Consider the following 21901-nt stretch of genomic DNA (forward strand, 5'->3'; position numbering starts at 1 on the left):
TCCCAATGATGTCCTGTCCTGCACAGCCAAGACTAAGAGTGTCTCTCATGGGCTGCATCAAAGGATTCTGGCCATCGCATGCAAGAGTGCCCTGATGCTTTTTCTGAAACATTATTTCAAGGCTTAGCATACTGGTATTTTCCTGGCAATTGGTTATTTACTCCTCTTTCATTTCAGACTTTTGATTCACCTCCTTCTACCCAATCTCTTCTATTCTGTACTGATTGAGCACTTGAAGTATTTAAGAAAATCAACCTGAGCTATTTATAGCTATTCAGTTACCTGGCTGTTTGTTGTTCATCCATCAAACGTCTCCCACATTTGGGTGGGATATAACTGCCATCCCTGTTTTTGTTTTGCTCTTCATAGTTCATTTCAATTTGTTCTGAATTTTGGTCTTTTGGCATTCTGGTAAGGATTTCTCATGGGAGTCTTTATTATGTAACTTCGGGATTTCTGTGTTAGACACAGTTTCAGTTGATGAAGAAGAAGATAAAGACTGTAGCATTCAGAATCGCTGGCAACTTAGATAGAATTGATTCATTGCTTGATTTGTTAAGTGCAAACAAAGTCAAAAACTTATGTTTGGTGCCTCTAAAAGGGCGAGTTTCCTGAAGCTGGAAGTAATTATGAACCAAACCATGTGGGAAAAGCATGTAAAGCAAGAAATATGAATGGCTGGGCATTGTTTGGAGCAGTTTTATACTGTTTGCCCCAAAAGTTCCATTTCATAAGAAAGAAATGTTCATGGAAAAATAGTTCTGTCAAGAATGTAAGGGGAGGCAGTGATAATGTATTTATAGAAAGGTAGAAGTGTGCAGTAAATGCAGAGTTTTGTTCTGGTTGGATGATAGAAAAAAATGCTCTCCTTAATATCAACAACAAAATATCAAGGAGTAGATACCTAAGTTTATGTGCTTTAGAATTGGTATGTCTGGACAAGATTCTTAAAAGAATTTCTGAAGAAGTAGCAAAGGGCTTTTTGGACTACTAGACATTATTAATAAATCTTTACACACTAGGGGTTCTCCATATCCTTGGCAGAAAGTTTAAGTACGAGTATTTTAAAAACAAAAGGAATGACTCATAAGCTTTTCAATCCATTTTTGATTCTGAGAACAGTCACATATTTGCCAATATGAGTTTTCACAGGGAAAAAATAAGTAATACCTATAGTTCCAGTTACTGTGCTTATTAAAAAAAGAATCCTTTTTTGAGATGGGCTTGCTCTTCATGTGGATATCCATGAAGGTGCCTGCTATGTGTGAGATTGATTTCTTTCTTGATGTGTTCATCTTAGGACCAAGTTTGTACATTTTGTGTTCTTCTAATCAGCCAGACTAGTTGCCCAAAACTGGGAAATCTCAGTTCTTTTTTTCCTCTCTGTAGGTGTAAGGTGGAATGCTTACTTTGCTTGTAGGTCTTCACCACAGTAGCATTAACCTAATTAAATGGTTATTTATTTGTTTTCCGGGAGTGGATATGGTTACAACTAGTAACAATTTCCACTATTGTTGTTCTACTGCTGTTGTTTGAGCAAAAATTTTTACAGTTGCTGTATTCACAGAAGGCTGAATTGGCTTTAGTAGCAAGACCCTCATTCAGGGAATATCTAGTAGCTCATAAATGGCATAGGGGTCCTTGTGTTGCTGTGTCCTCTTGAGAGAAGGGTACATTAAAAGCCACACTTCATATTCTTCCTTCAGAATCTGTTCTAAAACTCGGAGACAAATTACTTCAGTTTTGGCCACCTTCTGCACTGGTGAGGTTGTAATGCTTCTTGTTACTGAATATCTTCCTACAAAGACCTTCCTGCTCCCTGAATAACTTAAAAAAATTGAATGAATTGGGCAATCTAAGCATTGATCATTCCCAAAACTTCAGTTAAAGAGATTAGAAATACTGCTAGATGTTCTGTGGAATCATGTGTTTTGATAGAAATTTATGTTAAAACACCAGTGTTCATCATTTTATTCTTGATCTTGATGATAAAGAACAAAGCACCAACACACATTGGAAGCAGGTGATTTGTTATTGCCTGCATTAAATCAAAGCTGTTGTGAGCTTATCCTTAAACTGATGCAAGAGCTTCCTCTCTTGAAAATCCTGAAGGTGTGTGTGTGACCACCAAGCATCAACTCTTCTGTGCCTGCCTGGCCCTTCTTGCAGGCCAGTAATGGTCCACCTCCAAAGAGAAACCTACTTCCTCTTTGTGTTCTCTTGAAAATGTTGTATGGAACCCCCATAAGAAGACTGAATGGAAATCAAGTGTATTCCAGCAGGTGAACATCATACTGTTTATCAAGCCTGCCTCTGAACCTTGTCACTTACTCTGAAGAACACACTTGCTATGGTATCCAGACACAGCTCAGTTGTCAGCCCTTAATTTATAAGCTGGCTCTGAGGAGGTTTTGTAAATGGAGCGTATGGGAAGAGACAACTTAGTCTACTCAGTCTGCCTCTAATTTTGTCTGCTGCATTGCTGTAATGTGACCAGAGACATCAAAGCTTTGCTGTCTGCCTCATTCTGCTAAGATTGCCACACATAAATTTTAAGAATATGTAGTAAGTCATCGAGGCAGGAAAGAGTTTAGTAGAATAAACACATACAGTCTTCTTGCACGCTGAGGAAGGGCAATAAAACCAAGGCATACTTTTAACAGCTGTGATTAGCATCTGTTATGTAAGAAAACAATATTTCATTATGCTGCAAGAATGGAAGAAACCTTGTTGCTGTGCTTGAGAACTATCTAGCAGAAGAGAGGAATGAAGGAGACTAAAGGAACCCTGTTAAATATAATCCAAGGGGTATCTTATTTTACTTGTTCCATTCCCAATCTTAAGACTGAAAACCTGGTAGTAAGTTTTGATGAGTAAAGACCTCTTAGTTGTTCTAGGACTGAAGGACAAGGTAAGTTTTGATTAGGTTGATAAATTTAGGATATGCTGTTTCCTTCAGGAGTCTGCACTGGAGAAGTACTCCAAAGGACCCCAGACCTGACTAGGACTGGTGGGAGAGGTGATGGTGTGTGATGCCCATTGCAATAAACAAAACATGATGAAGGCTACTTTGCAGCAGGAAGGTTAATGTCAGCTGTGTCTGATGTGACATGTTGGGGAAGGAGTCATGTAGCAGTTGTTGCTGTAAGATGTTTTTGAGGTTTTGGATGTTTGAATTAAATTATGAGGCTGAGATGAGATTTTCTCTATTTGCTTTTGAGAAAACCAAGCAGTTAAATTAATTTTAATTAAATACTTTTTAGTCTAACATTACACAGAAGCTGATGTGATTCTCTCCCTGTTCACAGCAGAAATGAAAACAGGCAGAAATGCTACTGCTAACACTAGCTTGCAGCCCCACTCCTGCTCTAAGAAATGAGAATCAGGACCACAAAGGGAGGGACAGAAAACTGAGAACATATATGTGCTGTTTCTGCCTTGTCTGCCTGCAATCTGTTCCAGCTCATCAAAGAATAAACTGAAAAGCCAACAAACAGTGTTTTAAATTTCCATATTGAATGTGTTTGTATAATTCTGGTTGATTTCAGACCTTTTGATTCCTACTTAGAAATATCTTCCCCTGGTTCCTTAAAGGAGTTAACCTTGAAGACCTCAAAACTGTGAGCTGTGTCCTGTACAGCTGCAAAATGTTTGGTGCCTTCCTCCTGTCCCCTTTCATCCTCTTTTTTAGTGACCCTTTTTTTACATCGTTGAAGGCAGAAATTCCCAAAGGTGGTTGTGTCACTGGACTGTTTGAGTCAGGGACTCTGATCTGTATAGGAGTCAAAGCTGTGTTTTAACATCATGGAACTTGGCTCAGGTGATTTTGTGAAGTGTTGCTATTTTGATGAATTAACAAGGAGGAGAGGATAGGATTTGTCCTGTTAAAAAGGGAAACCTATTTTATGGTTCAGCCTTGGAGCTCTCCTTTAGCTTGTTCACCAAACAATTTGGAAAAAAACACTACTCTCTCCCTCAGAGCCATGAATAACCTGATCTAGGGCTGGTGTTCAGTGAAATTATGGTGATACAAGATGAAGGACAGTCCTATTAATTGGGACTTTGAGACAAACTTTATTGAGCTCTCTGACTCATGGTGCTTACCTATGGCAGTTTGGATGTTGGTTGGGCAGCCTTTTCAGACAAACAGCTGCTCTTTGAAGCAAAGGAAGAAAAAAAAAAAGCATTTATCTTAGCAGAAGAGCATTCACTAGAACAATGTATGGAGTAAACAGGAAGGCTTTTTTGATCTCTGTGATTCTGCAGCTGTTCTTACTGTTAAAGGTTCCATCTATTCTCTATTTTCCCTAAAGCAGTTTGGATTTTTGTTAGTTTTGTGAGGGCACTTTTAGTCACAGTAACTGCAAGGGTTTGTTCAGGTCAGGATTGTGTTCTGTATTTACTGCAAAATTTCTGGAGGAAACATTTTTCCTGCCAATATGTAGCGTCCCTCTTCTGAAGGCTTCGGTGTGCTACTTACTAGATTAATTTATGTCTGCTTGAATTCATGGCATCTGTCTCTAATATAGGTCACTAGAGACAGCCTTTTTTGGACTACTGCTTCAGAAAGAGGAGTGAGAAAAACTCAAAACCTCATGACTATATACAGCATTTTGTAAAACTACTGTTAAACCACATTCCCCAATTGTGAGGTCACCTCTGCATACCATCTAGAGCACTTTATTCACTGACCAGTGGTTTTTTCCTCTGAATTTCAGTCCAGCCTGGAGAGGGGGGGAAGCACCCTTGCCCATATCAAGTTGGCTTTTTCTTTTGTTTAGAGGAATTAAGTTGTTATTTTTTCCCAGGCTGTCCAGACCTTCCAAAGAAAAGTTTAAAGGGTGGCCTTTATCACCCTTACCCCTGAAAGTTACTGAAGAAACTGAAAAGGGAGGGTGTTGTGAAGTGTTCGTGTTAGATTTCCATCTCTCTCAGTAGCTGAGAGAGATCTTTCCAAGTGGAGTTTATTCCCCCAAGGTTTAGTGTCTTCCAGTTGCCTGTGCAATAGATCTGCTACTGCAACAAAAGGGTTGAACTTCTGTTGTAGGAAAATAAAAATGGCCAGACCAAAGACTCACCTGCTCCAATACCTTGTCTCAAAATGCTCCCTAGATTTGTGCAGGGAAGGAGAAAAATACACAACTGTGAGGCTGTCCTTGCTCCAGTGTCGCTCTACAGCTTCCAAGGGGGAGGAAGCTTTGGTCTTCCCAAGCTGAGGATGCCTTAGACCTCTTAATAGCTTTTGATCCCATCTATACATACAGATGTAAAGAAATCTGCCTATTAACTGCCTGTTATGTAACAAAGTGCTTCCTTTTCTCTGTTTTACTGTCTTCAGGATAATTTTGCTTGATGTTCTGATGATATGGGAAATAGTGAATAATAAATCACGGTTGATATTTTCCATAATATTCTGCTGTGCTCTAGTGTGCTCTCACACCTAGCAAAACACTGAATCCATAGCTTGGTGCATTCTACAATGAAATGAGCTACATTTTTCTGAAGAAAGATTTCGTGATTAAAACCTTAGTGTGAGAGATTTTCTCATTTGGCATTTGGAACTGCTAAGCACTGGATTTTGACACTCAAATCCACAGGCATAAAACTGTAATTTTGTCTATGCTGCTCCAGGAATTCTTAGTTGAACTTTTTTTTCCCCCACAGCTGTAGGTTTTGGGGAAGTATCTTTGTTTTCAGATGCACTGATTCCTGTTAGTCGGAATAGAGGATTCCTGGATTCTAATTGGATTGAATTATTTATTTCCATCTCTTTAGCACTTGTTTATCTCTCCTGGACCTACACTGCTGTATTTATTACACTGCAAGTGGAAAAACCCTGTTCCCTGTCCAAAGAAAGCATTGCCCATTTGTAGATGTAACAAATGAGGGTCGGTGATAAAGAATTACAGGTTACAGCAACAAAATTATGCCATTGCAATTTGTCTTCCTCCATCCCTTTGTTTGGCCAAAAATGGATGTGATAGCTGAGCATTTTATTTCCTATTAGGCTTTTAATTGCTTCACTTCTTATGGCCATTGCACTAGCAGTGGTTTTTGAGAGGTGTTTAAATAGAGAATCACAGCATTTAGTTTTTGCAGGTTTTGAGAATCACATGGCCTAATATCAGGGAGCACTGTAATTTCTGGCTTTGGGGAAACGAGAGTTCATTTATACATTCTTTAGAAAGTTCTTGAGAAAGGAGTTAAGCTAGGAATCAGAATTGACTGCTGAGAGAGTTTTTATTGACTACTGGGTCCTAACATGCCCCATCTCCAAACAGCGTGGTTATCTTCCATTACGTTATCCTTGTCCCCTGTCTGTAAAGCCAGAATGCTGATACTTATCACTGAGAATGGAAACCCAGTAATTTTGGACTATGGAAACTAGAACAGATAAAAGTCCAGCAATATACATTGAGGAATTGTGTTGATTGTCAGCAAGTTACTTCATCACTAAGTTATAAGTTTTTTGTCCAAAGATTAGTAAATAATCAAAAACTCAGGGAGCAGTCATCTTCATATTTTTTTTCTTTGTTTGGTAAGCAGCTGCCTTCTGTGAAAATAAAATTTCTGTATTTCATGCTTTTTGTTTAGTCTAACAATTGGTATTCTATCCAGTTGTTTTTTCCTTTCCACGTTTCTTTAAAAACACAAACAAACTCTGGAATGGACTGTTTTCTTTGCTCCTCATCTGTGTCTATTTGAACACAATCCTGCTTTTTCTCTGGGCTACTAGTCTTGAAGGTAAGATGTAACCAAAACAGAATCTTTTCCAAAAAAAAGGGAAAGTTTATTAAAACCAAAGGAGATCAGGTGGTTGGGGATATTACTCAATCTTGGAGGAGCATGCAGCATGAGGTCACATACAAAATGTGCCATGGACTTTGGCTGGATTTTTTTATCTTCATCCTTTAAATCTGGATTTTGTTAAACTCGGGATTTTGTTTCTTTATTTACTTACTTAAACAAACAAAAGCTGTCTACCTTGAAAACTTCTTACTCTTTTTTCCACGAGGATCCTGACACTTTTTAAGGCATTGATAAAAGGTTATTAATTGAGAAGCTCCAGGCAGGGCTCTTGGTCCTTGGAACTGTAAGGGATGGTACAATCAGATACTCCTTTCTGATAGAGAAATCACTTATAGCTGTATTTCTTAAGATGTTTATGCATTTAGCACTGCTGAGACTAATCTGAAATTCCTTCTTCTGCCTAGTGATCTAATTTCTACTATTGCAAAGACCAGGAATGGAATTTAGTAAGGAAGTAGGATCCTCATGACTTTTTCGTGAGTGGAAGCCTTTTCAGTGTGTTTGTGCAAAGATGGCATTTCAGAGGGTGAGCAGCATTGCAGTGTTACTGCTCTGAGCTGTCCCTGCCCCCCTGCCTGCCCTGCACTTCCCAAGGGCAGAGCTGGCTTTGTGTCGTCTCTTCCTTCAGGGCTGGGAAGGCGGGTCATGGTGGAATGTCTTCCAGACTTTGTCGTCCTAGGCCAATTTAATGTAACATAATCTTCTTCAGCTGCTGTTCTTGAGTAATCCAAATAAATAAATAAAACTACGTGTTGATTATCATTGTAAATTAATTTCATCAGAAGCCACAGTTCTTTGTAGAGAAGCAGAATTTACCATTCATCATGTCGTTTTAGAAACAGGGATTTGGACTATCTTTCCTTGTATTTGGCCATACAACCTCCTTGGGGAATTTGCTTACATACTGGAGTAACATTTGAAAATATTTACATTTATTTTGCTGGCTATAGGGCAATAGATGCAGTTCCCATCTCTTTCAGTGTAAGCATTTTGCTTTTCCTCTTCTTTCTATCTACTCATTCCTTTCTTTTGTTTGTTTACTTTTTCCTCAGATGGAAAATAGCAAACATCAAATGATCAGGCTGTGTAATTCTTTGAACCCAAGTTTGCAAACTTGTAAGAGCTGTAAATGGAGCTTCTTAAAATCCTGGTTCGCTGTTTCCCAACCCGCACTGTGCTCCTGGTGAGCGTGGATCTCCAGCCCTGTACCTCAGGGGAAGGTTCTGTGGAGGTGTCTTCCACTCCAGGAGATTCCCCCTGAGTGACGTGATGGTCATGACTCTACTTATAAAGTCAGATGTGGAGATGCATTTTTTCAGTCCCCTGCTGTTACTGGTGTATGGGATTGACTACTCTGTAGGTGAATGTAAATTACTTCTTCTTCTCCTCAGGCTGAGTAGCAGTAACTGAGGAGCTGCATCACCGAACCTTCTGAAGGTGTCCTCCCCTGCCTTTAAGTAAACTGGTGGTATTTTCCCTATCAAATGGAATTCACTGTTTTACAAGCTTATATGATATTATGAAAAAGAATATGAAGGACTGGAAGCTGTCTATTTGTTAGGCTATAAGTGATGTACAACACAAATACTATTCAGTTATCTGTGTCCTTTGGATGTTAATTGAAATACATACAAATGCACACCCTAGCCATTCTGCATGTGTCTTCAGTAGTGTCTTTTTTTGGAGCAGTCTTCCAATTTTGAAGCAAATCCCATAACTAGTTCTTACTGTATGCTGATTGAAATGTATCCCTTGGCTTATTTGAGGGAAATTGAACTGAAAGTTTTATTCCAGGAGTCTACAAAATTGTCTTTTGGCCAACACTGAGCCATGACTATATGTGGTGGATACATCTGACCCAGGGAGTCCTACCTAAAATAAAATGCTCTGAATCTCACAGGGTATAGCTATCGGGTCTCAGCATTAACTGTTTTCATTTAGTGATCTGCAAAATTACATGCTAATATTATTTCATTATTGCTCCATAACACCTCACTATATTTTATATGCCTTCATTTCATGTTCTCATCCCATCTCCTATTCATTCTTCGTGTATCATGACATACACTTTGTAGAGCTGCTCTGTAGGCATAACACTCAGGTTATTTTGAACCCAAGAGAAAGAAACCCCAAGAAGGGTCAGCCCAGAGAGCTCATTGCCAAGAACTGCTTTTCCTTGTTTCAGAAATGTGTCAGTTCATATATTTTATGTGCAAGAGTAACGGCAAGAGACATCAGTCCTCAAATAAGATGATCTCAAGTAGATGAAGTTTTTTGATTTTTACAATCCACAATTTAAATTCTATGTGAAAGGCAAAGCAGCAAAACTGTCTCTTCAAGCAGATTTTGTAATATTCAATTATATGAGCTTAGTTGTGGCCATTATTTTAGTAATCTAAACACTGAGTTGTATTACTAATTTCTTTTTAAAAAGGATTTAGATTCCAGTCTTATGAGGATGACATGGTGTCCCTGATCAGGACACGATGAAGGAATTAACCATGGTGACGTTTTCATATTTGAGATTAAAAGAAGGCACACATCTGCCAAATGCAAGCAGAAGGAAAAATCTTGTTACTTTTTCTAAATCCTCTGAAAGCAGCTGGATTTTTAACTTATCCAAATTGTGAAATTTTGTTAAGATTGATGTCCACATAAGTGTAGAGAAGCACAGAAAATCTTAGGGATTCAGGATGTGTGCTGGTCTCATAAGAGAAAAGTCAGGAAAAAAAAAGCAAGAGTGCATTTTCTCTTCAGCGGAATAAGCCAATTACTTCCCTTTAACTTCACCCTCATGCAGGCACTTGTTTAAAACAGCAGATGTTTACAGTTACTGACTGATTTGTTTTTCTCATTTATTCTGCAGCAATTTTTTATTTTACTATGTTTCTCCTGCAGAAAATCTGAGCAAAATTTAAAGGGTCCACAGTGTCATCTAATTATATTATTTTTGCTGTCTCCACTAGCTCTTTAACTACCTCAGCCCAGCATGAGCATCAGGAGCTGGAATAATGTACCTGGACCTGGAAGATGTAGAGGAGATTTGCACCCTTCTGTCCTAAGCATCATGATGGTCCTGGCTGGCTGGATTATCAGGATGGCCTTGGAGTTCAGGCACAGTAATGGGGCTAGTGAGATGGAGCTGTTTAGTAGCTTCAAAGGACTAAGAAAGTAATAGCGTTTGGTTTTCCCATATGGACATAAAAACATTGTCAAAGAAGCAGCAATATATGCAGCAGTGTAGTAGGCACATTGTCATCAAATACAAAGGAGATGCTTATTTGTAGACTTCAGTTCTGCACAGCTCTTTTATTACAGTACCATGTACCTACTAACACAGTGTGATTTTTCAAAGTTGGATTTGTTTGAAAGGTGTGTAGTTCTCGATGGGATACTTCACGCAGGATGTTTTGCATCCTGATTTATGGAAGACCGATCTCTGCAAGATTTGTAGATCTTGCAGAAAAAAATACCCACAAAGCAAATGTATATATCTAAAGGGATGTTAGCTTGGAGAGCTTCGTCTGGTAGCAGGATGGTAAACAGCAAGGCTGTATCCAGCCTTACTCTAAATTTGCTCTGGGTTACACCTACTAGGGGCTTATCATTATGAGCATGTTGGCAGTGACAGTATGCAATGCATATTTCAAAGAGATTGAACAAGTAAAACATGTCCCTAGATGGATTTAAAATGTAGAGTGCCCCTTTCTAGTTTTCTGTAGCTTGCTGTCTCAAAATGCGGCACGAAGAAAGGAGATGAGCAAATGTTGAATGATACGAGATGGCAGCTCCAGTTGGCTTGGAGAACTGTTCTGCCTCTGGCACTTTGGATCATGAACTTCATCACATCCAAGAAATGTTAACAGCTTGGCCTGGGGGCTTTAGCAGCTCTGAGTGTCTTTGTGGGTTTGTGGGTTTGTTCTGACAGCTCCCCCCCATCAGGATGCAGAGATTGGCATTCTGTGGGCTCACATGCAGGAGGGTCTCAGCCTGCTATTCTTGTGCAGAAACACCATGATGGGCATCTGAGTGACATTTTAATTTGATAATGAAAGCGCCATTAAATCAGAAAAGAGAAAAATGCCTGTGCTTGTGGCACAAGATATTTTGTGTGACCACTGAGGTCATTTGAGACAGGCCTGCTGCTGAAATAGTTTTACAAGTTTGCCAGCAATGACTCACTACCGTGGTGGCTGCAGATGAATTCCAGTTGCTTTCTACTTGTTTTTGAAGATTTTGGTATTAGGGGTTTCTGTATGTTGCCTAAACAATAAAATTCTAGCAATGCTTAGGTTTGCTTGATAGAAATTAAAATTTCCCACATTTCTTTGTATCTGAAATGCTCCAACAAGATGTGATCCATACATCCTGCTTTCCCTTTTGTCTGTGTCAGGACATATACTTTAGCACCATTAGAACTTTCTGTTTTGTCAGCAACAGGCCTTTGCTTCATGTGCCTATTTATAAAGAGATCCTGACTGGCGTAAGAACGCAAATTATTTTGGATGCTCATGTCTCAGATGTTTTCTCATCTCTCTCATTTGGAGAAATGTATTATGATATCACAGCATCACCTATGGAAACCAAATTCATGGATTTGGGTTGTGCTAGATAATGTTACACCTGTCTCTTTCTCTTCATGTCTTTATAATATATTTAGAGATATCTAAACTTTTATTGTAAATAATTGACAGTGTAAATGGCCAAATGTATTGTACTGCCATCTTATAGTTAAGGAATTTTGATAGTAAAATATTACATGTTTGGACCATAGCTATGCAGGATATCTGTGGCAGAATTAAATAGGATCCCTGTTCTTAAGCTTTTTATGGTGCTTTTTAGCTTACAAGGTCTTAAGAAATTAAATACTTCCAGTGACTATTTATCTTCTCCAGTTTATTTTTCTTCCTGCTGTTGAAGGTTTAGATTTTTATTCAGCAGAAATAGATTTTATTCTTAAAGAACCATAGAGGTTCTGTATATATCTATATATTTGGAATTACAGGGGTTCTGTATACAGAGAGACCAGACCATTCTCCCGTAGTTCCTATAGGAGGTTTTGTACTGCATGCAGCTAGTTGTAAAATTGTTTGTCCATCTATTGTTCATGTAGTTGGAACTGGCTACTGGCCTCTTGAGAGATGATGTGTGACCAGTATGAGAAGAATAGTTACTGTCAGTTCAGCATGGAGTTTCTGTCCTTCCTATATGTAATTTTCAAACTCTCTGAATCCACATTTGTTGCAGTTAGCAGTAGTTTGCTGGTTAAGTGATATTGGAGATGCCTGGGAAAGAACATGGTTGTGATAATAACAGGCTCTTCAGAGCTGATTTTGTGGAGCTGCTCTGTGGATCTGCACTGTCACCTTCATTTGACTCCTACTGTTAAACTGGAGGAAAAACCTTTCATTACCTGCCTGTTGCTGATAATGATGTAGCAAGAACAGCGTTATCGATGGAATCTTTGCAGCTTCCACTGAATGTCGAGCATGGAACTGTAAATGCTTTTTTTTGTTCTTTGAAGGAATATTAACAATTCTCATATTGTGGCTGACACTAAGATAGCTAATGTTACTTTGAAAGCACAAGTGAATTAACCTTTGTAATGCTTTCATGAAATGGATAAATGTAAAACTATTGCAGGTGGTGAATAGGGAAACAAAATGAAATGTTTTTTCCAGATCACTCAGTAGACCTATGGTAAGTGTATGTGCTAGACTGAAATATCTTTAATTAATTTGCTAATCTTGTTTCTGTACAGAAACTGAATGAAAAAAACACCTTGCATATTCTAAATTTGGCCCAAGAGTCACTAGTCAAGCTGAATTAAGACACACCTCAACAAAGCAGCAGCAATGTCATCTCTTCCAAATACTGAAAGCACTTATCCCTTGATGATACCCTGCCAGAACTTCTTGGAGATTTGTTTCAAATTCCTGAAACTATCTTTAAGTAATCTTCTAAATAATACTTTTCTATAATTTTAACTTTGATCATAACTTAGAAAAGTAGCTAAAGCAAAGTGCTGTTTATGTCTTTTTTGCTTTTGAAAGGTTGAAGTCTAAAATTATATATTGATATTTTTCTTCCATGAGATTTTCCTTGCTAATCTTTTTTTTGCTGAAAATCTTTCAGCAAAACTAGTGGTTTAATGGTATTTCAGATATCTTCACCTCTCTCCTTTGTTTGTTGTTCTGCGATGCCATAGTGCAACAAATAAATAATGGTCTGTGTTTGCTATTACTCCCTGCAGCTGTTTTCTGCAAAGTGATAAGGAGAAAAATTACTTAGATGATTGCAAAAACTAGTTCATAGCCAGGAGAGTCCTGATTCTGTACTCATTTTTCCACAGGCCTCCAGAACTGGCATCAAAGTATGCCAATTTCTCTGAGGGAGTGTGCAAGCCAGGCTATGCATCAGCGCTCATGACTGTCATCTTCCCAAAGTAAGTAATCACTGTGGGAGTTTTTTCCCACTTCCCCATATGACTTCTCATCCTTCAAGGTAGGTGATGGGCAGAGTTTGTCTTGAAAAGTGTCATTACTCTGTCACTTGATTGGTTCAAAGAGAGACCGGTGTTGAAATTCTGGACTATTTGAGTGGTCAGTGGCAGTGGCTTAGTTGACTTCAGTCTGACTAGGACTTTGCTCAAAGAGTAGAGGCTTCTGGATGTTGAGTAATAAAACAAATTATGTTGTCTGTGCATGATACAAATATGTGGTTGAGCTCACTGCTAATACCAGATGATGAAATGCTTCGGAAGCTTTGGTCGTGGTTATCTGGAGTAGATCGTAAAGTGTGATGTTTTGTTGTTGGTTGGTTTTGGGTTTTTTTGTTCTTGGGAGAACAGGGTAGAGCATCCCTCAGGTGCCTGGAGTTTGTAGAATTGCTGGGAGACAGTTCAGAAGATAGATTGGCAGGAACATTAATCTGTTGAGGCTCAAGGATTTCAGTTTGGTTCATCGAGTGGAAAATTTGACCAAAGGGTTGTTTGACCTTTGTACAAGCTTCTTGTATACGTGGAAGAGATGCTGTAGTGCAATGATCTCTTTGGCAAAAGAGGTTGTGGACTATTTAACAGAACTGGCACTTTTCCAAAAGAGATTTTTTATTTCTTTTGAGGAGGGAATTTCCATGACCTGTGCATATATAGGTTAGGTTGAGTGATCACAGCCTTCAAGCCAAGCCTCAAACTGGTGGTATCTTCTGTCTTTGTTTTTGTTGACAAGCATGGTGTCTGCAAGCTTTTTTAAAATAAAAAAATAAATCTGACATTGCCTTGTAACCAGGAGATACTACAGACAAGCCTTAAAAACAAAGCAAAACACTAAAGTTCTCCATCACCAGTGTAAACCAAACAATTATCAGTATTATCTTCTGTGAGAATTTTGGAACTCTGGTTAGAATATAAATACTAGAACTGAAAGTGAGTGCTTTTAAATCTGTGTTTGTGTACATATGAAATGTAAATAGTATAGAGTAGGATGAACTCATTATTACAAAACTATTAATCTTATTTTAATTTTAAAAATACTTTGGCTTTGAGAAGGAGGTTTTCAGCCTCCTAGAATCTGAAGTGATATTTATTCTCTCCCTCAGCAGCTGCTTACAGATCTCTGTTCAGTCACCTTCTCCCAGTAGTTCACAGCATTGAACTAATTCCATGCAAAGGGGTATAAACGTGTCTCTAGCCAAAGCAAGGGGTTGTTGTCTTGGTCATACACTGAAAAATCATATTCACAGTTTTAAAGACAGCATCTCACCAGGTAATGTTCAGGTGCTCATCTAACATGGACCCTAAAATTTAACTAATGATGACATTTTTTCCTGTGGTGTCTTGGGTTTCTTTATGAGTTGAGTTCTGTGTTGGACATTTCATTATTTTACTGAGTACTGCTGTAAGGATGGCTGACCAGTATTCTGAAAAAAATTCCATGCTGCACTTAAAATTCTTTCTCTTCTGCAACTTTCCTTGTAGTCAGAGAACTATGCAAAGTTAATATTACCAAGCCAGGTATTCAATATATTTAGAACTCTTAAAGCCAAATTCTCTTGCTTGTTCATTTAAAGATTTGAGCTGCATGGCTTGTTTTATTCTAGCTTTTGTTTTCAGTTGATTGTGTCATTAGGAAACCATCATCTCTACAGCTGACATTTTTTAGGCTTGGTCTTTGCTGTAAAATGTGTGTTTTTGTTGGGTGTTTTTAATATTTGGATAAAGTTGGTTTGGCTGTTTTCAAGCATGAATAAAATGAATAAATGTTTTCCCATTTTAAGGTTCCTGACTTCTTAGTGCAATTTTAAATGTAAATAGGCAAAATATAGTGGAAATAGTTGAAATAGAATAAATATTTCTCAGAGGTTGTAGCTCTTCTTCATAAGTGTTTTTTTACTGGTAAAAATGAGAGTTCAGACTTTACCAAGCATGAGCAAGCACTGGATGGATTAAAGAGCAATGCCCTGAGAAATCAAAAAATGTGGTTGATGGTAAAGAACAACTAAATGTTAGTTAGTTTGTTTGTTTGTTTGTATGAGGTCCTCAGTCGATCAGTTCTCATTCTAGCAATGTTTGATCCCTTCATCAATAATCCGATCTGGAAAAAATCCCAGGTTGTAGAGTACTAAATAAAAGGTCAGTTACTTCTAGAGAACAATCTGGATTGCCTGATTTAAATGGCCAAAGTCCAACAAAATATATGCTAATATATCCAACATGAAATAAAACATCTGGGAGGAACTAATGCAGATTGTACCTTCAAGATAGAAAAAAACCTGTTTTGGAAACAGAGAAACCTTCACATTATCTTAACAAAATACCATTTCTGAAGTGCTATTTCAAGTCAATATGTGCACAAATAAGTTGAGAATTTTGTGTGAAGCACCAACTTAAAATTAAAATACAAAACCTTACAATCCAAGATTTCTAGAATACTGTGTCCAGTTTCAATGGTAAAGTGTGAGAAGGGAGGGGCAATAAGGGATGGAAGAAAAGCCACAAAAATGAACAACAACTTGCTTAAACAGTAAAGTAAACAAAACTCCTAGAAATAAGTCATCTTTCTGAAGCAGAAGTTGTATCCAAATGAGGAGAATAGGAAAGAGCATTAACTTTGGCAAGTTAAATATAAACCATAATGAGGTAGAGCAAAAAAAATGTTGAGGAACAACTTTGTAAAGACATTAAAAAAATAATAAAGCTTTTTGTCTGTCAAAGGCAGAAAGCCTGTCAGATATCCCGATGAGCTGATAGATAGTCATAATATCACATGTGAGCTAAGGGAAGGTAAAGCTGTAGCAGAGAAGTTATTTGCATTGGTATTCACTGCAGAACAATTTCCCTGTGGACCCTTCATTTCCAGGGGACAGGCTGGGGGAAAGTGACAGAAGCTTGACGTTTTGGAGTGAATTCCTAGCACAAAGAATTGCTAGGAAAAGTTCTCACTTTGTGAGGAACTCGGTGTTGAAGTTGCCGAGTTACACACGGTTGCGTACAATCATTGCTTAAATTGGCCTTAGAATGGAAGAATGAAGAGCAGCAAACGTGCTGGGCTTTTCAAGAAGGGTCTAGGGGGTTGTTTGGGAAAGTGGAAGCTAAGAGCAAGCCTGCTTTCTGTATCAGGCTCTTCTTAGAACCTAAAAATAAAGAATAGAATTAGTGCTTGTACACAGAGAGGAGACAAGTTGTCTTCTGCAGCAGGAACTTCTTCCCTGTAAATCTGCTTGTGTTGTTTGAATGACTGGATTAGCATTTGATAAAGGTGATTTAACTAATACAATATATATGGATTTCTTAGATAAACCATAATACACACACACACACACACACACACAGAGAAAACCCCAAGCAAACTGACCCCAGCCCAAAAAATGAAAAACAACCAGACATTTGCTGTTTCAAAGCTTTTTGGAAAATTAAACTGGGTGTAATCCTTAGTGATTAGGTAGTGACTAGGTAAATAGCAGAAACTGTATGGAAAAAATAAGAAGATTGGACAGTACAGGGATGTTACTCCTGGAGTCCTCTGGAAGAAAGTGTGCTGGGATCTCTGCTCTTCCAGGTGCTCATAAACTACCTGGAATGGAGGATGAATAATAAAGCACTGACACATTTTTCCAGGTGGTAAGACCAAAAGCTGACTGTGAGGAATGTCAGAGGGATCTCACAGTGGTAAGTGGTGGGGCAAGAAAATAGCTGGCCAAATTCAGTCCTGATAGATACAAGACAGTGTTTGTGGAGAAGAGTAATCTGACAGTTTGTGGTGTGTGGTGGACTTAGTCGTGCCTTAGTTATACTCTGTGCAGTAGAGTAAGCAGAGGGCATTCACAAGCCTGTATAACATACTGAATGACATGGTTTGATAAGATTTGGAGATATTAACTGCAAATATTGTGCTCCAGGTTCAAAATAAAGGTAAGTGCTATTTCATGCTATTCCCAGTTGCATTTTTCTGAGAATGGGCTCCATAGTGGGCAAAAGATTAAAAAAATAAAATATGCTCTTAAGTATTCAGGCATGGAGCTCTTTAAGTTACATCCTAAATGGATGTTGAGGGAAGCATGTACCTTGATTCTGTTTCTTAGGCTTTTAACTGGAGTCAAGTATTGGGCAAAATGGATGCCTGGTCTAATACGTTGTGCCCATGCCTTTCTTTTCTGTTTTTTTTTAATGCTTATGCCTTAAAAGCAGAGTGACATCCCTTCAGAAAAACATGCTGTAATCTGAGTCATGACAGTGGCTACCCCACCAAGAGAAATGGGTGCATGATCTCAGTCCTGCATCTCAGTGTAAGGTCTGGCCAGCTGGGCTGCATCTGCTGCTCACTGTAAATGAAGGAGTTCTCTTAATTTTTCACTTTCCAGGACAGTACGATTCTGCCTCTTGCAAATCTCCCAACAGCAGATAATGACTCAAAGTGCCTGAAGTAAGGTTACTGGTTTCAGAATGCTACAAAAAAAATGGCAAGTGTGTTTGGTAAAATGGCATCAGTAGGTCAGTGAATTAGACTACTATGTTCAGTGAATTATACTATTTTAGTTGGTCTGAGGTCACCTACAAGTCTGGAGTTAATGTTTTGACCTTTTTGTAGAAGGCACTAACTTGTATTTGCAGTGGTAACCCTGCAGTCTCCTGCGTGTCTGGCCTTGCTGTGGAAACGATGCTGCCTGTGTCCAGCTCTTTCTATGCCCTATTCTTTATCAAATGAGAAAAGAGACCTCTGCCCACAATTTGTGGCTGACTTGCCAGCCTGAGACAGTTCAGCTACTCAATACTCAGCTACAATTTTCCAACCACAAGCTCTTGTAATTTGGCAGCTAATAATAAAAATTAGAGGAGGCGGTAAATAGGGAATGTCTGCAGCCTGCAGACTTGTGTATCTGTGTTTGGTTGGGGAACATGGCAAAGATTTATTTAAAGAGTATCTGAAAGTATTTCAGAATAAGGGTGAAAGGGGAAGTTCAATATACAACAAATCTGTAGGTGTTGTGACCAAAAGAATGAATTTATCATTTGTGTTTTAGATACATAAGACTGTTTTTACACCAAGGATATGACTGTAAGCATCTTCTAGTCAATTGGTGCTAAGAAATAGCCTTATATGAATTACAAACCTCTTTAAGTCAATTCAGAAACAAAATCAGTTTGGTTTGTTTGATTATCCTGGTGTGAACTTTCTATTGATTAGCAATTGGTATTTTCTTCACAGTCATATTTTTTTCCCCTCTTATTTTTCAATACTGTAGCCTGCTCTTCACTCAGAGGATAAGGTCTCCTGTCATGTAAAGTCTTCTGGGTTTATAATTTCATGCTGAATTGCTTCTTTGTACATAAAGTTCAAAATTTTTAAAGCTTTCATATCAGCAGAGAGTTCGTGACACAGATTTATGCCAGCCACAGAAATTTCATTGGCTTTCTCTGAAGTAATTTTTTTGTGGGTCTTTTTTTCTGATGTTTAGCTCCCCCTTGATTATGTAGGTCATAGACTCCTGTGCCTTTCTCCACTTCCACAGGCTGGGGGAGCATAGATGGGACAGCACCAGATGGCCTTTCTTTAGATTGTAGACTCCTGTCTCCTTCGCATCAAAGCTTGGCAAAAATTCCTTTGCTATTGGTGTCTTACAGATATGGTTTTGCAGCTTTTATACTTTAGGGAAAAAAACCCACTCTTATATGCAAATAGGCAATAGGGACTTTGGGTGGAACTGAGCTTCAGCAAGGGCTTTAGTAGGAGTCAGGATTATTTAAAAATGTGGTCCTCTGATCCTAAATATTTCCACATTCATTTCCATATCTCCTTTCAGGAAGCTGTGCTTCTTATAACAACCACACAATAGCATCTGTCCATCCCACACGTTTCTGCTTTGTTGTTTAGATATTCAGAAAAAAACCATTCTAAAAAGAGAATTTTTAACCCTTTCTTAGAACTGACTTTATGCGTGTCTGACTGTCTCTGTGCCTCATGAATTACTGCCATGCCCAGCATGGGCTTGTACTGAAGTGACAGGGCATGAGCTCAGTGCTTAGGGGCTGTCAGTGCAGGTGATGGCTGCTTCTTCTGTGATTAACTATTTAAAGAGAGCAGAGGAAGAAGGATGGCAGCTTCATGTGGTTCCTGAGAGCTTATGAATAAATAGGCTGGATAATTAATGTGCCACTACATTGCTACAGGATTGCTACAGGGATTAAAAACTGTTGCCTGACTGGTGTGGAACATCTGCTGCATAGCTTGGGGTCTCTTCAGGTGCAGTGGGTAGTATATCTTAATTTTTAAGAGATATAATATATATATCTAATATATATATACATATTCAGCATATATAATATATATATGCTGAATTAGTTATTGATAGTAGGGGTTTTTTGTCTTCTAAATGTAAGTACAATGTACATCTCATTTTGAAACACACTGAGGTGGTTAATTTTGGTAATTTGAGCTGTGAAAGCAGCTTGTGTTCAACGAAGAGTGGACACATCTCAAGACTTCCACTGAAGTCAGGGTGCCTGTGTCCCAGACACTGCTGTGAGAAAGTCTTCTGCTTTCCTTTGAAATGAGATTGCTACTGCTCTGGGAGTGGGGAGTACTCAAATCCCTGTCCCTTCTTTAAGTCTTCTTGTTCTGTGCCTGTGCATTCATTCAGGAATAGTTTGTGATGGTGACAGAGGTTGTTTCAGAGCTCACAGTTACATTTGGAGCTCCAGTAACTGCTGTAATCACAGCTCTGAAAGGAACTTTGTTGGTGCCAGTGCCCAAAAGGGTGTTTGGGGAAGCTGGACCGCTGACCTGGAATCTTCATCACATCTCTCACCTGTACCCACATCAAAGACTAAGGAAATATCGTTGTTGCATTATTGAGGTTTGAATTTAAAGGGACAAGTTGATGCAGGTGTATTTTCTTCTAAGCAGTGCTGAACATCATCAGTTTCCCTCATTTTCTTAGTTAACTCTGGCTAAAAGAGTTCAAGACTCACAGGAGGGGAAAGGAGGGATAAAAGAGAAGTTGTTGGTGCCCTGATCAGTTAAGCTTGTCAGGGTTTTCCATTTCTCCAAGCCTCCAGGCTGTTAAATGCCTGGCCTGTGCCAGGGGCACTGAAGCATGCTGCTGCTCACCCTTACCTCCTGTCACCTCCTTATTCTGTGTTTTGTAAATCCCAGGCTAAACAAACATGCAAGTCAAAACACGCACCCTCTCAAATCGCTCCTGGTGTCTGGGTAGCACCTCCCCATGCAGAGCTCTGTGCCTTTTCCAGTAACACATCTTCCCATGCACTCAGCTGCTGTCCCACTGTCACTGCTGGCAAGAGGAGTATTTTGTGCTTCTCTACCTTTCTTTTCTTGTGAATTTTATGAAGTGGTGCCTTTTTCTCCCTTATATGTTGGTTCCAGAAAAACTTTCTCTGCTTTTTCACCTCTGCAGCTAGTGTGTTGGTATTATATACAATTTGAAGGCACTTACTAAGAGGATGATTTAAAAAAATATCTATTAATGTAGATTTTGAGTGACAGAATTGGGTCAGAGTATGCAACAGGTCTAATTCCTATGTTTCTTTTATTGTCTTGGACTCACTTGAGAGATTTAAATCTCTCATACTTCAGCCTAAAGGTGGCAAGTATGTTATCTCACAAAATATTTTTGCTGTGGCTGTCTCTCGTGAATATACAGCACAGTCTATTAGGAGACATTTGCTTTCAATGTTCAAACTGGGATTGTTGTCTGAGCTCTTTTTGCTATTTATAACTGGGCCAATTGGATTGCCCTTCACAACACCCCGACTGCCTCAGTCCCTTACACCTGCCTTGTCTGTAGGAGCAAGCTGGGATTAAGAAGCAACATTTGATAATTCATGTCCAGAGTGTTGCAAACCTCTGGTACTGAAGTGGTGGTAACCAAAGCTTTGTTTAAAGTTTGCTCGTACAGCTTAATTTCTCTGTGGCAGATTCCCTGCATTCATTTTTTTATTGTAGAGAACAGTGCTTGGGAATGTAATTCCATAGAGGAGCAGATGTAACTGGACACAGAACTTCACTGCTAGCTCTGAAATTCATGCACTGATTGACCAGCTGGAGCTTGTACTTCAAAACAAAATTCAGTGGCAGCAGCTTATTGCTGCACTTCTGATGATGTGCATGCTGCTGCAGTCAGGTTGAAGTAGATATGGCACAGTGTAACAGTAGATGTAAAAAAAAAAAAAAAAAAGAAAAAGAAAATGCTCTGTTTCTGTATCTGCATCCCCACTGTTCGCATAAAGAGTTCGTGCTGCCCTTTGTGCTGCTCCATTACCTGAGTGAGCAGAGCTGCCTGTGCACAGCACAATGAACTGGGGAAGCAAAATAATCCTTATAGCTGAACATGAGTTTTTCCTCCCCCATCCATCTACTCATTTTGTGCAAGATTTTTTTTAATCCAGACCAGTTCACTGACTCAGTTTATGAAATTACCATATCATTATACAAACCCTGCCAGGAGCGCAGCTCGAGAATTGAAGAGCTAAGGTAATGGCACTGCAAAACCTTGATCAGCCAGCCTGGGCACCAGGATAGGGACGTGGGGAGCTGATGGTCAGGAGGTAGAGATTAGACATATGGTTTCACCT

At 38.9% G+C, this 21901-nt stretch overlaps 1 protein-coding gene across 13 annotated transcripts in view; it reads left to right on the forward strand.

Annotated features, from left to right (window-relative positions):
* ST3GAL3 (ST3 beta-galactoside alpha-2,3-sialyltransferase 3) overlaps nucleotides 1-21901 on the forward strand; it is a 192506-nt gene that overhangs the window by 69052 nt on the left and 101553 nt on the right. For 10 of the 13 annotated variants that reach the window (XM_069023173.1, XM_069023171.1, XM_069023179.1 and 7 more), the window contains one exon: nucleotides 13163-13255. The exons of the other annotated variants lie outside the window; for them this stretch is intronic. In XM_069023173.1, the coding sequence (XP_068879274.1) occupies nucleotides 13163-13255 (93 nt within the window). The remainder of the gene's footprint in view (nucleotides 1-13162; nucleotides 13256-21901) is intronic. 13 annotated transcript variants of the gene reach the window in all.

This window comes from Aphelocoma coerulescens, chromosome 8, assembly GCF_041296385.1.
Source record: "Aphelocoma coerulescens isolate FSJ_1873_10779 chromosome 8, UR_Acoe_1.0, whole genome shotgun sequence".
NCBI lineage: Eukaryota > Metazoa > Chordata > Aves > Passeriformes > Corvidae > Aphelocoma > Aphelocoma coerulescens.